Genomic DNA, 12786 nt, shown 5'->3' with positions numbered 1-12786 from the left:
GGGTCGGCAAACATTGCAGATATCATCACTAGAGGGGCCAGTCCTGATAATTTAACTGAGGAATCCGAGTGGCAGTCGGGTCCACAGTTCCTTCAGCTTTCCGAGAGTGAGTGGCCGAAAAAATCAGCCAAGGACATTTCTGTACAAGCAAGAGATAACATCGCAAAAATGCAGAAGAAAACATTTGTTGCGGTACTCACCCGAAGCCAGCAGGAAGCGCAAGATCCAATCAAAGTCCAGGGGACAGAATCCAAGTCCAGAAGAACACCAGTAATAACAGTGGTCCAAAAGCTAGTGGATGAAAGGCGCTTCAGTAGCCTAAGACGGTTGACCGGGGTGATAGCATGGACTTGGAGAGCAGCTAAGAAGTTTCTGTGTGCTGCTAAGATGGGAGATAAAGAAAAGTGGGAGGTAGTTCAGTCATCTGGTGTCATCACGGTTAGTGAAAGAGAAGAAGTGTTCCGGAACTTATGCCTGGTAGCGCAAGAGGGTGCATACTTCCCGAACACAACAACGGACAGACTGGTTGTTTACAAGGATCGGAGAAGTGGTCTCTTGATGTGTGGTGGTAGGATTCAGACCTTCAAAGAGGACCAGAGAGCAGTTCCTCTGCTACCTTTCCAGTCCTGGATCTCTACCCTCCTAGCCCGAGAAGCACATAGTGAAGGACATGATGGGGTGGCAGGAACTTTGCTGCGGATGCAAAAGAAAGCATGGGTCATCAGAGGGAGAATTATAGCCCGAAAAGTTGTTGACAGGTGTATCTTTTGCAAGAAGGCAAAAGCAAGGGCATGTCAGCAACTAATGGGAGATTTACCTGAAGAGAGGTCGAGCCCGGCTGCACCGTTTCAATTCACGTGTGTTGACATGTTCGGACCATATGAAGTAAAGGATGATGTCAGAAAGAGAGTGAGTTTGAAAGTATGGGGTGTGCTCTTTTGCTGCATGTTGAGCCGAGCCATCCATGTCGAACTGGCAAGCGCGCTAACAACAGAGAGCTTTCTACTTGCTTACCAAAGGTTTACTTCTATCCGAGGTCAACCTCAGAAGATCTGGTCCGATCCAGGTAAAAATTTTATTGGAGCAAAGTGTGTCCTGGAAGAGATGTATGCTTACCTAAGACAACAAAGCAAAGAGTCGCTTGAGGAATATGCTGCTAAGAATGGAACTTATTGGTCATGGAGAATCCTTCCAGCCAACTCACCTCATCGTAACGGCGCTGCTGAAGCTGCGGTCAAGATCACCAAAAGAGCTCTCCAAAGTTTGTCCAAAGGAGGAGGCATTACTTTTGGCGAATTCCTGACGGTGCTCAAACTAGCTGCCAATCTCGCCAATGAAAGGCCTATCGATGCCAGAGTCCAGAGCCGTGAAGACCGCATCCAATACATCACTCCGAACACCCTGTTGCTTGGTCGAGCTTCACAGAGTGGAGATTTCAAAGAATTCGATTACGCTATTTACCCCTTCAAAAGGCTGCAAGAGATGCAAACCCAAGTTAGCTGCTTTTGGAAGTCCTGGAGCCAGCTTGCAGGTCCAAACCTGTTCATCCGCAGCAAGTGGCATACTGCCGAAAGGAACGTTGCCAAGGGAGACATAGTTTGGCTTTGTGATCAAAATGCACTAAGGGGGCAGTTCAAGCTAGCAAGAGTCATCAGTGTGAACGCAGATTCCAAAGGCATAGTCCGGGATGTCCACGTGAAAGTCTCTCCGAGCGGGTGTGTTCAGGCGAAGATTCCAAGTCTCGGACTTGCCAAAGAGTCCGGGTCTAAAGAAAAGGATTTCCAGGGTACTATATTGCATCGGGACGTACGGCGCCTCATCGTCCTCGTTCCAGCAGAGGATCAATTCGTTGGGAACCAGTTCGCCTGAGTGGTGCGATCTTTCCGCTTGCTCTGCGCAAAGATCGAGTGGGAGGTGTTGCGGCGATCTGCTGGGAGGTGTGTCTGCGTGTGAGTGCAGCGGCCTTGTTTCATGCACGTGACAGCGTGTGTGCAGCTCTGCTGCGCGCCTCAGCAGGTGCGCGAAATTAGACTAATTAGCAGAGACGCGAGAAAGCTTCAGACAATGAAAGCAGAGATGTGTTTGTTCAGATTTGCAATGCAGCTAAGAGTAGTGGAAGAAAGAATAATTCGCTAAAGAATCACGGATAAAACTCATGGGAAAAGGAAAAGATCAAAGGGGCTACCGGTAAGCTGACATCTCTTTACTGGTTTCTGAGGACTGCAAATGAGATCTCTGGCTATGTAGTTGTCTGGATGGGAACGCTGTGTGGTCTGTTAAGTGCATTTGTTAGTGCCACTATTAATAGTTTGAGGCTAAATATTTTGTACAAAGCTGTTTAACCATTCCTGTACAGAGCAAACCTTGTGCTAAACTACTGTAATATCATTTAAAATGCTTTCCTTGTAGGTTTGTGATTATGGAATGTCATATATAACTTCTGTATGGATGATCTGGGGTATAGGTTCATTTAAAAAGAAATGGGCCCCAGCAGAGCTGGCTTTCTGGAAATGTAATGGCTGATTTACACTGTTTACCTGGGGTGATAAACTTGAAGAAATGGTTAATTGATGTGTTAATCCAGCTTATCCTTTGCTTGTTGTATTTTGATGTGCTTTATTGTATTTGTTGGGAAATATTGAACTTTATTTAATTTGTTATTTTTTGTATGTTTAAAGGTTTTTCACCTTCCTTGTTACTGGTCAAATAAATTGAAGAACGAGTGAAATCCTGAGTCTGGTTGATTCCTTCTCTTGTCAAGTGTGGGAAGCCATGATGTTTGAAGTACACTTGACATATATATATATATATATATATATATATATATATATATATATATATATATATATATATATATATATATATATATATATAAATACACACACATGCATATATATTTAGGAAAAAATATTATTTATATAAAATATTTATAATATAAATTATACATAAATCTATATACAGTAAATACATGAAAAAAAATTCTTAAATATATACAAGCATGTGTGTGTATATATATATATATATATATATATATATATATATATATATATATATATATATATATATATATAAAAAATAATTATACACATTGCACCCACATATATTATGTGAACACAAAAACTTTTATGTTGGATGTGATTAATTGTTTGACAGCCTTATATAATATATTCAATATTATATAATTTATATATTATATATACTTCTATATATTTGTTACACTCCTCTCTGGAATACGTATTCCTATTGGTCAATTGTGGTTTTCCGAGGTCAAATATATTTGTAAAACTCTATCATCTCTTTGTTCTAACATAATGAAATAACTTAACATTTCTATTTACTTACTTATAGTGTAAGCAGTCGGTCATTACCTTAAAATCAGCTTCTTCAGTTTGATAAAAGATCCCTCAACGAGGTTTAATTTGCAATAATGAGTGGATAACTGGATGCCTTATTGAAGCATATAATGAGGGACTGCACTGAATACTTAACCTCCATTAGCTAATATCTTGTCTACTTGTAAAGCAAAGGTCAAAAGAAAAGAGTAAAAAAAAAAACAAAAAAAAAACAAAAAAACAGAGAACATGGGTTATTCTGAACAAAACCCTTGGTTTGAGTAGCTCACCATTCAGGTTTTACCTGTAGGTATATGAGAGAATGCAACTGCATGTGTGTGTAATCAGTGTATCTCACCAACGTAAGGCGATTTTGATTGGTGTAGTGAGACAGGAGGTGAAGAGGTCAGCAGGGAGGTCAGGGTTCATGGGCAGGAGCTCACTGGCCTCACAGGCGGCCAACTGAATGCAGTTTTTCATGGAGGGAGGCAGGGGCATCTGAGCCAGCGGGTGGTTTGGGTTTATTGCTGCCACCTAGTAAAAAATAATGAAAACAAGTGAGCAGAATTATATCAGGTGGTGACCTATGTATGTTCAAGTATGTTGTGTCGATGCTGATGACTCTGATGTCTGAATGTGTTCAACAGACTTGAGTGACACAAACACCAGCTTGTGATCTTTTTTTTTTTTTTTTTCAGAATATTTTCCCTGACAGAACATAACACTTAGCACTAAACAATTTTGGTCATGTCATTTATCTTTAAATTTATCTCTAAACTTCATAATGCTTAAATGCACAATGCTAAGATAGGGCTGTGCTGGCCGGCAAAAAAAAAAAAGTATATAATCTGTGTGTGTGTGCATATATATATATATATATACAGGGCCTGAAATTAACACCCGACCACCTGCCAAATGCGGGTGAATTTTGCTATTGGCGGGTAACACTGTCAATCTACCTGCCACATTGGCGGGTAGCCAATGAGAATTGAGTGATTCATTAGGATTTTTACATTTCAACGAAGTCCGCTATTGCGGTGGACTTTAGCTAAAATGTGGCGGCACATTACTGGGGTAAAGAGGCCAGCTGAAACAAAACAAACAGCCAACAAAAAGATGAGGATGAGAAAAAGAAAAGTAAAGAAGACATTTTAATACAAAGTGAACAATCGGCGGCAATGGCAAGGTTCGTGAGCGGCTGATTTATGACAGCGACTGTTGTTTCGTAACGTTCATGCGATCAGAAAGAAGATGAGACCCTTTTTCTGACTACGTGTGCGAGTATTAAACTGTTGATGAGATGGGATGAGATAATGTAACGCGTCGCTGTTGCAGGTTAAAGTACAATGACAGTTGCACAGATGTGTGTGCGTGTGCAACTGTGCATGTTGGGAGTTGGGAACCGGTGAGAAAATGTCCGGTACCCGGTAATTTTATCAGTAATAACATTATTAATTTAGTTCATATTTAACCGTTCCGCTGTAACTAAAAGCTGTTAAGAGTAAGACCTGTACGTGACTAAATCCGCCATCAACACAGCCGCGTGTGATTTGTTTACGAGCTGCGGTAGGTCTATCTGTTGAGTATATACTATATATGTTGTGTGTGTGTGTGTCTGTCAAAATCAATGAATAAAATTTTTTTTTTTATGTAGCCTATGTTATTAGAGTTATTATTACTTGACAGCACTAAAATGTGTGTTCTTACAAGTTAAAGAACAATATTGTGAAATTCCCGTTTTTTACGTTTATGAGGCAAAAAAAAAAATGGCTGGTAAAAAGTCTCTGTGGCGGGTGAATTTTTAAATCCACCTGCCACAGTGGCCGGTGGCCAAAAAAATTAACTTCAGGCCCTGTATATATATATATATATATATATATATATATATATATAAGCACAATCAGGCCTTAAAGGCTCGTTTCTATTGAGCAATACGGTACGGTACAGTAAGGTACCTAGCACGGTGGTACGGTACTGGAGCTAGACTCACTGCAGAACGGTGATTGATTGACAGAGTATCGTCACTTGCGTGTGCTACAATGGCATTACAAGCTCCATTTTTTAATATACAGTTGAAATATAATACTACTGTTATTTTGTCACAAAATGTAGTTTTAAGCGTTTTTCAGGCAAGAATGTAGCTATACTTATACTTTTATAATGGCTATTATTGATAAAACTGAAATCCACTAAAAAGAGATAGTTTTGTCGTTTTTATTTTAATACAAGATCATTTGTAATGTTGTTTTTTGCAACATTTGTACCAATACTATATGCAATACATTACATATTGCCTGGAATATGTTTAATATTTTTAAATTTAAACGAAAAGAGGCAGGGTTGTGTTTTATATTTAGTTTTGTTATAAATATATACCGTACATACATGCAGTGAAAATAATCAATAGGCTATGCGTTGCCTGGACCACATTTGTGTGCTTATAATGTTTAAAATGTATTTAAATGAAATCGCAAAGAAGCAGAGTGGTGTTTTATAACATATTTCGTTTTATTGTTGCCTAACATATACATACAGAGATAAGCGGAGTAGCAGAGCGAGCTGAGTGGCGCATTCAAGAACGCGCTGTTCCATTCGCAGAATTACTGGACTCGCATCCTCGGGAATCATTCTGGCTGAGTCGGACTTTGCATAGGCTACTTGGTATTGAGAAACGCCTAATACCAGCACTTGTTTCTTGTGACAAACATGCAGAGAAGCAAGAACAAGATCTGCTGTATGTCATCCATTGTTGTTTACTATGTCACTTTCTTCGCGCGAAAATGACGTCGATTGCATCTTTCTGGCAAACACCACGCCTATCAAGTACTGTTGGCGGTGAAAACGCAAGCCGGATCATGATTTACCGACCCGACCCGTACTGTATCGTACCGTGCTGCTCAGTGGAAATGAGAAAGAGAGACCAGCAAGAAAAATGGAGCATAGCTGGAAGAAAACAAAATAAGTCGTTTTTCAAATTTCATGGAGAGAGCGAGCACTATTGCGTACAGAAATACCTTAAAAACTGCTAGATCTGCTTATTTGTTGATTCTCTTAGAAGAATACAAACACAAGCCTAGGTATTTATACAATGGCTAAATTAACAAGAAATAAAGCTTCTACTTCTAAGGTTTCCAAAGAGCATAGCAGTAATGACTTCATTACTAGCAAAATTGATAATATAATCTAGACTAAAAACACATCTCTTTAACCTGGGATACACATAGAACATTAAACATTCATATTATTATTTAAATCAGTTAAATGATTATTAGGCTGCATACATTTGGTCAGCCAGAACCAGGAACACTTCCTATAACACCCAACGTACTTGTTACATCTTAAGAAGAATGGCATCTACGCTAATGTTAGTCTTTCTGTTTATTCCAAGGTTTACTGTGATCAGCCGGAAAATCATTAGGAAAAAAGGACATAATTTGCCTGGCAAGAGTGAAAATCCTGTTCTAATTAAATGTAAAAATATATCAAATAATTTCTTTGTTAAAATGTTGTGATATTGATTCATTTTAAGTTTATAATTATTCTATAAATGTTATAGAATAATGGCAACACGTAATATCCACTGTGGTTTGAGATTTATTTGATTAAAAAAAAAAAAAAAAAAAACTTTAAAAAACTTTTTCTTTGCTTTAAGTCATCTCTCCTCTCAGATGGAAAGGGCAGTTCAGTGGCTTTATCGTGGGGGTGTAGGACAATAAGTTGTTAATCGCCACTCTTTCACACAGAGAGTATCGGACAGCCAGACTTTATCTTAAAGATCAGGCAAAGGCAAAGTTCCTTTCAGGATAAATATCTCAATGTGTCCGATGGTAGGCCCTATCTTATTCAATTATAAGTATAGTAATGTATTTAATTTTTTTTTATACAAAAAAAAAATCAATTGAAGTGTTCAATGCAATTGTTTCAACTGGTTTTGTAGAGTTTTAGAATGTTTGAGCAGTGTGTAGTGTCAACAATCTGCCATTATATATTATCTGGCAACTGGCATATACTGGCAAATGAACTATTAACTAAAAAATATCATGCCTACTACAAATGAATGCAAGTGAGCAGCAGATAAAGAGCTCTATTATTCGCAAACAGCCTCTTTTTATTGTAAGGTTAATTCAACAACTTCTGTTTCTTTTAAGCAATGAATAAATAATTTGTTACAGTTTTTTTTTTTTTTTTTTTTTTTGACACAGCATGCGCAGTGAGGCAGACAAAAGAAACTTGCTAAAAAGAGATCCAGCGCATCCATGAGAGAGAGGCAAAGAAAAACACATGTTCTTAATTTATGTTGCTTTGTACTATTTGCATTTTGTACTGTTTTAATTGTACACAGCAAAGCTGCAATTTCTTTGGCAATACAAATTTAAAATGTTGCAAGAATAAGATTCGGTATTTCTCATTTTGCACTGAAAAGGGAATAAACACTAAACTCAACACTATTTAAACCTTGAAATGTGCAATGGGGTTTTAAACTGAATTATTTTTAGTGTTATTTTACATTTTTATTAGTTTTCATATTGAAAGCAATACTATTTAGTTAGGAGTCCATTTTATTTTTGTACAGCCAAGTCAACAAAAGGTTAAGAGTCTTTTTTCTGATTTGTTCAATTGATCTGTTTTGAAATTTTTCTTTCATTGCTATGGGTATCACTGTCAGTCATCTCAATACTGTGAATAATTCCAAAAACAATTAAAGCTGCAAGCAGCGATGGGCGGGCCCTCGCACCTGTAGCACGTCGGGGTCTGAGGCGGCCGCGTTGCATTTTCTGCAGCTCAGCCAGTGCGGCTGTGTATTTACTACGCTGCTTCGTTAAAGGTCACTTCCTGTTGCCAGCAGGTGGCACTATGACTGTGGGTGAATGTCGGAATGTAGATTTGTTCAGGGCGGGACTCTTGTCAAAGGTGTAAAATTTCATGCATATCTGGGCTTTTACAGTCAAGTTACTACAACTTCCTGTTTCAAGGCGAATCATCGACGCCACGGACACGCCCATCGACGAAAACCCGCAGATAGCACAACTTTACATCGTCAATGCCTTTAGAAGGCACAGCAGAAATGTGAAGTCGATCCGACTAAAGCCCTAGGAGGAGTTAGTTAAAGTACGTAATGAGTAAATCATCCAAAAATGGCAGTAAAATTAGAAATGGCCGACTTCCTGTTGAGTTTAAGGCATCGCTCCAAGAGGCTGTTTTGTGTGTCTGTCCATGGTAGATGTACCACAGAAATTTCTTACATGTCGGTCAAACATGCGGCGGGGGCTGCTTTGTTAAAGGCCACTTCCTGTTGCCAGTAGGTGGCACTATGACTGTGGGTTAATGTCGGCATGTAGATTTGTTCAGGGCGGGACTCTTGTCAAAGGTGTAAAATTTCATGCATATCTGGGCTTTTACAGCCAAGTTACTACAACTTCCTGTTTCAAGGCGAATCATCGACGCCACGGACACGCCCATCGACGAAAACCCGCAGATAGCACAACTTTACATCGTCAATGCCTTTAGAAGGCACAGCAGAAATGTGAAGTCGATCCGACTAAAGCCCTAGGAGGAGTTAGTTAAAGTACGTAATGAGTAAATCATCAAAAAATGGCGGTAAAATTAGAAATGGCCGACTTCCTGTTGAGTTTAAGGCATCGCTCCAGGAGACTTTTCTGTGCGTCTATCCATGGTAGATGTACCACAGAAATTTCTTACATGTCGGTCAAACATGCGGCGGGGGCTGCTTTGTTAAAAGCCACTTCCTGTTGCCAGCAGGTGGCGCTATGACTGTGGGTGAATGTCGGCATGTAGATTTGTTCAGGGTGGGACTCTTGTGAAATATGTAAAATTTCGTGCAGATCTGGGCATTTACAGCCAAGTTACTACAACTTCCTGTTTCATGGCGAATCATCAACGCTTCGAACACGCCCATCGACGAAAATGCGCAGATAGCACAACTTTACATCGTCAATGCCTTTAGAAGGCACAGCAGACATGTGAAGTCGGTCCGACTAAATCCCTAGGAGGAGTTTGTTAAAGTACGGAGTGTGTAAATCGTCCAAAAATGGCCTCCAAATTCAAAATGGTGGACTTCCTGTCAAGTTTAGGGCATCGCTCCAAGAGGCTGTTTTGTGCGTCTGGTCATAGTAGATGTACCACAGAAGTTTCGTACATGTCGGTCAAACAAGCGGCGGGGGCTTCTTCGTTTAAGGTCACTTCCTGTTGCCACTAGGTGGCGCTATGACTGTGGGTGAATGTCGGCATGTAGATTTGTTCAGGGTGGGACTCTTGTCAAATGTGTAAAATTTCGTGCAGATCTGGGCATTTACAGCCAAGTTACAACAACTTCCTGTTTCATGGCGAATCATTGACGCCACGGACACGCCCATCGACGAAAACACGCAGATAGCACAACTTTACATCGTCAATGCCTTTAGAAGGTACAGCAGAAATGTGAAGTTGATCCGACTAATTCCCTAGGAGGAGTTCGTTAAAGTACGGAGTGTGTAAATCGTCCCAAATCGGTCGCCAAATTCAAAATGGCGGACTTCCTGTCGAGTTTAGGGTATGGGTTCTTGAGGCTTTTTTGTACGTCTGGTCATGGTAGATGTACCACAGAAATTTCGTACATGTCGGTCAAACATATGGCGGGGGCTGCTACGTTAAAGGTCACTTCCTGTTGCCAGCAGGTGGCGCTATGACTTAGGGTGAATGTCGGCATGTAGATTTTTTCAGGGCGGGACTCTAGTCAAATGTGTAAAATTTCGTGCAGGTCTGGGCATTTACAGCCAAGTTATTACAACTTCCTGTTTCATGGCGAATCTTCGACGCCACGGACACGCCCATCGACAAAAACGCGCAGATAGCACAACTTTACATCGTCAATGCCTTTAGAAGGCACAGCAGAAATTTTAAGTCCATCCGACTAAATCCCTAGGAGGAGTTCGTTAAAGTACGGAGTCTGTAAATCGTCCAAAAATGGCCGCCAAATTCAAAATGGCGGACATCCTGTCGAGTTTAGGGTATGGGTTCTTGAGGCTTTTTTGTGCGTCTTGATATGATACACGTCCCCACCAAATTTCGTGCATGTAGGTTGAACGTGGACGAGGGGCTAATTTTTTCCAATTTTCTAGGTGGCGCTATCGTGCCATTTTGCCCCGCCCATCCGCGAAACCCACAAAATACGAAATTTTTCACCAGTCCTGACATGCGTGCCAAATTTGGTGAGTTTTTGAGCATGTTGCGGCCCCGAAAATGGCACTTACTTTGCAGAAAAAAAAAAAAAAAAAAAAAAATAATCCTAACAGTTTCAATAGGGTCCTCGCACTGTTAGTGCTCGGGCCCTAATAATTTAGCAGATTAAAGACGAGCTTCATCATCTTCAGGCCATAGTGATTATCTGCTGTGAGAGCCAGTATCGAACACGGGTCTCCCGCGCAAAGAGATTTGTGTTTCAGCATTGAGCCACAGGGGGAAACAACATAAGCTTAAATTAGCTTGAGCACATAAGGGAGCGTCATCACAGTTTAGTGTGTGTTGGCATAATATGAGAAGGCTCAGGGATGAAGACATATACCAGGCGAGTCCTCAGAGTCACCATAGGCAATAGCTAGCAGTGAGGGCAGCTGCCGTAAGCGAGCGCGAATGCTGCATGATCCTCTCCCAGGCAGGAAACGCAGATGACATGGTGGTCCGCATGAGGATGGCATCTTTAAAAAGATACAGCTCTTTTAGTAAGTGAGTCGTGGGGTGAACACACAGTGAGCAGAGTGTAAAAGGATATAGACGCCGGATGGCGTAGCAGGAACGGCGACTGAAGGCAGCGAAGTGCAGACTTCAAAAGAATGGCTCATCCCACAGAAGGCTTTTTCGACGACGCGGCTTCTCACTCAGGATCCAGCGATGCATGCGCTTCACTAAAAAGATGAAAAATCAGTGATACCAGGCCATCGAGCTATATTTATAGGGTTAGGACACGCCCGCTTCGGCGGGAGCTACCTAGAGCAAAATACATAGGCCAAAAGCTGGTGAGCCCTCGCAAGACCGCGCCCCAACCCGTGTTGGATGCGTCTGCCGAGATGACTTTTCGGCGAGAGATAGCTCCCATCATCACTCCCCGCTGATACCATTCGGCTGCTGTCCAGGGCTGCAGAGCTGAGATACAGGTCTGAGTCACTTTGATCAACTGGCAGCCTGAGACCCAAGCCCAGCGAGACACACGGGTGTTTAGCCAGTGTTGTAGCGGGTGGATGCTCAGTAAACCCAGCTGTAGTACTGCTGCGGCTGAGGCCATGTAGCCTAGCATTCTCTGAAAATTTTTCATCTGAAAAGATGCAGCTAGTCGCTGAACACGGTGCGCGCTGTGTTGATAAGCGAGCTGTCATAGCCACCGAGTCTAGTTCTATTCCAAGGAGGGAAATCGCCTGACTGGGCTATAATGAGCTCTTGCGTGATTATGCCAAAAACAGTCAATTGTCCAAATAGTTCAGGATTCGCAAGCCCAGAATCCGTAGGGAGGCGAGTGCTGCATCCATGCACTTCATAAAAGTACGGGGTGCTAAGGACAGGCCGAACGGAAGGACGGTGTATTGAGAAACCTGTACGGTGAAAGCGAATCTCAAGAATGGCCTGTGACGGGGATTTATCTGAATCTGAAAGTAGGCATCTTTCAGATCGAGAGATATAAACCAGTCCCCCTGGTGCATGTGCGCGAGGAGTTTCCTGATTTGTTAGCATTTTTAACGGCCTTTTCGCAAGCACTCTGTTCAAAAATCGGAGATCTTAGATTGGTCTGAGGCCGCCGTCTTTCTTGGGAACAAGATATTAATGGCTGTAAAACCCCAACTCGCTCAGAGAAGGTGACAATCTCTCTATGGCCCTTTTGTACAGAAGGTTGGCTATTTCCGAACGAAGCATGAAAGCTGCTTCCATGTTCACAGTAGTTTCGAGCCGCGCTCGGAAGCGAGGAGGGCGGCGGTCGAAGTACAGCGTACAGCAATAGCTGCGTTTTATTGTGCTCAACACCCATTTGGATATCTACAGTTTTCACCCCTACAAAATGTCAAAAGACTTGCTTTGAAAATGGAATACGTTTGAGAAAAGGAGGATTATCCTTAAACTTGAAGACCACATGTTTGAAGACCGCATGGCATTGGAAGCAGAGAACAAAGGAAACTTCTCAAAGAGGTATGTGCTTGCGGAAACAATGTGCTGAGTTACATTTGAATGTTATTGGAAAGACTTTCAAGTTTGACGCTGAAAACTGTGGATGAAAGGATTCATTTGATGAAGGAGTTCAAAGGTCTTGATGTATGCCCTTTTAAAGAGGAATCAAGGGAAATTTGAGTTTGTGTCTTTGGAAAGAGAATATTTCTTGTTTGAGACAAAATGGAGGACAAGTCTTTTTTAGAAAAACCCCAAACTCCGCTCAAATAGATTTGAATGAGGTTGCTGCTCGTTTGAAAGCCTC

General features: G+C 41.3%; 1 protein-coding gene across 9 annotated transcripts in view; it reads right to left on the bottom strand.

The window, feature by feature from the left end:
* Positions 1 to 12786, bottom strand: part of rptor (regulatory associated protein of MTOR, complex 1) — a 402321-nt gene that overhangs the window by 248266 nt on the left and 141269 nt on the right. For 8 of the 9 annotated variants that reach the window (XM_089134067.1, XM_089134063.1, XM_089134065.1 and 5 more), the window contains one exon: positions 3691 to 3866. In XM_089134067.1, the coding sequence (XP_088990193.1) occupies positions 3691 to 3866 (176 nt within the window). Of the gene's footprint in view, positions 1 to 3690; positions 3867 to 10893; positions 11202 to 12786 lie in introns of those variants that run through there. The other variant, XM_089134071.1, reaches the window with a different exon arrangement.

Source organism: Pimephales promelas, chromosome 8 (genome assembly GCF_988280905.1).
Source record: "Pimephales promelas chromosome 8, fPimPro1.hap1.1, whole genome shotgun sequence".
Lineage (NCBI taxonomy): Eukaryota > Metazoa > Chordata > Actinopteri > Cypriniformes > Leuciscidae > Pimephales > Pimephales promelas.
Note: the sequence above shows the minus strand (reverse complement) of the source record. Positions and strands in the feature narration are given on the sequence as shown.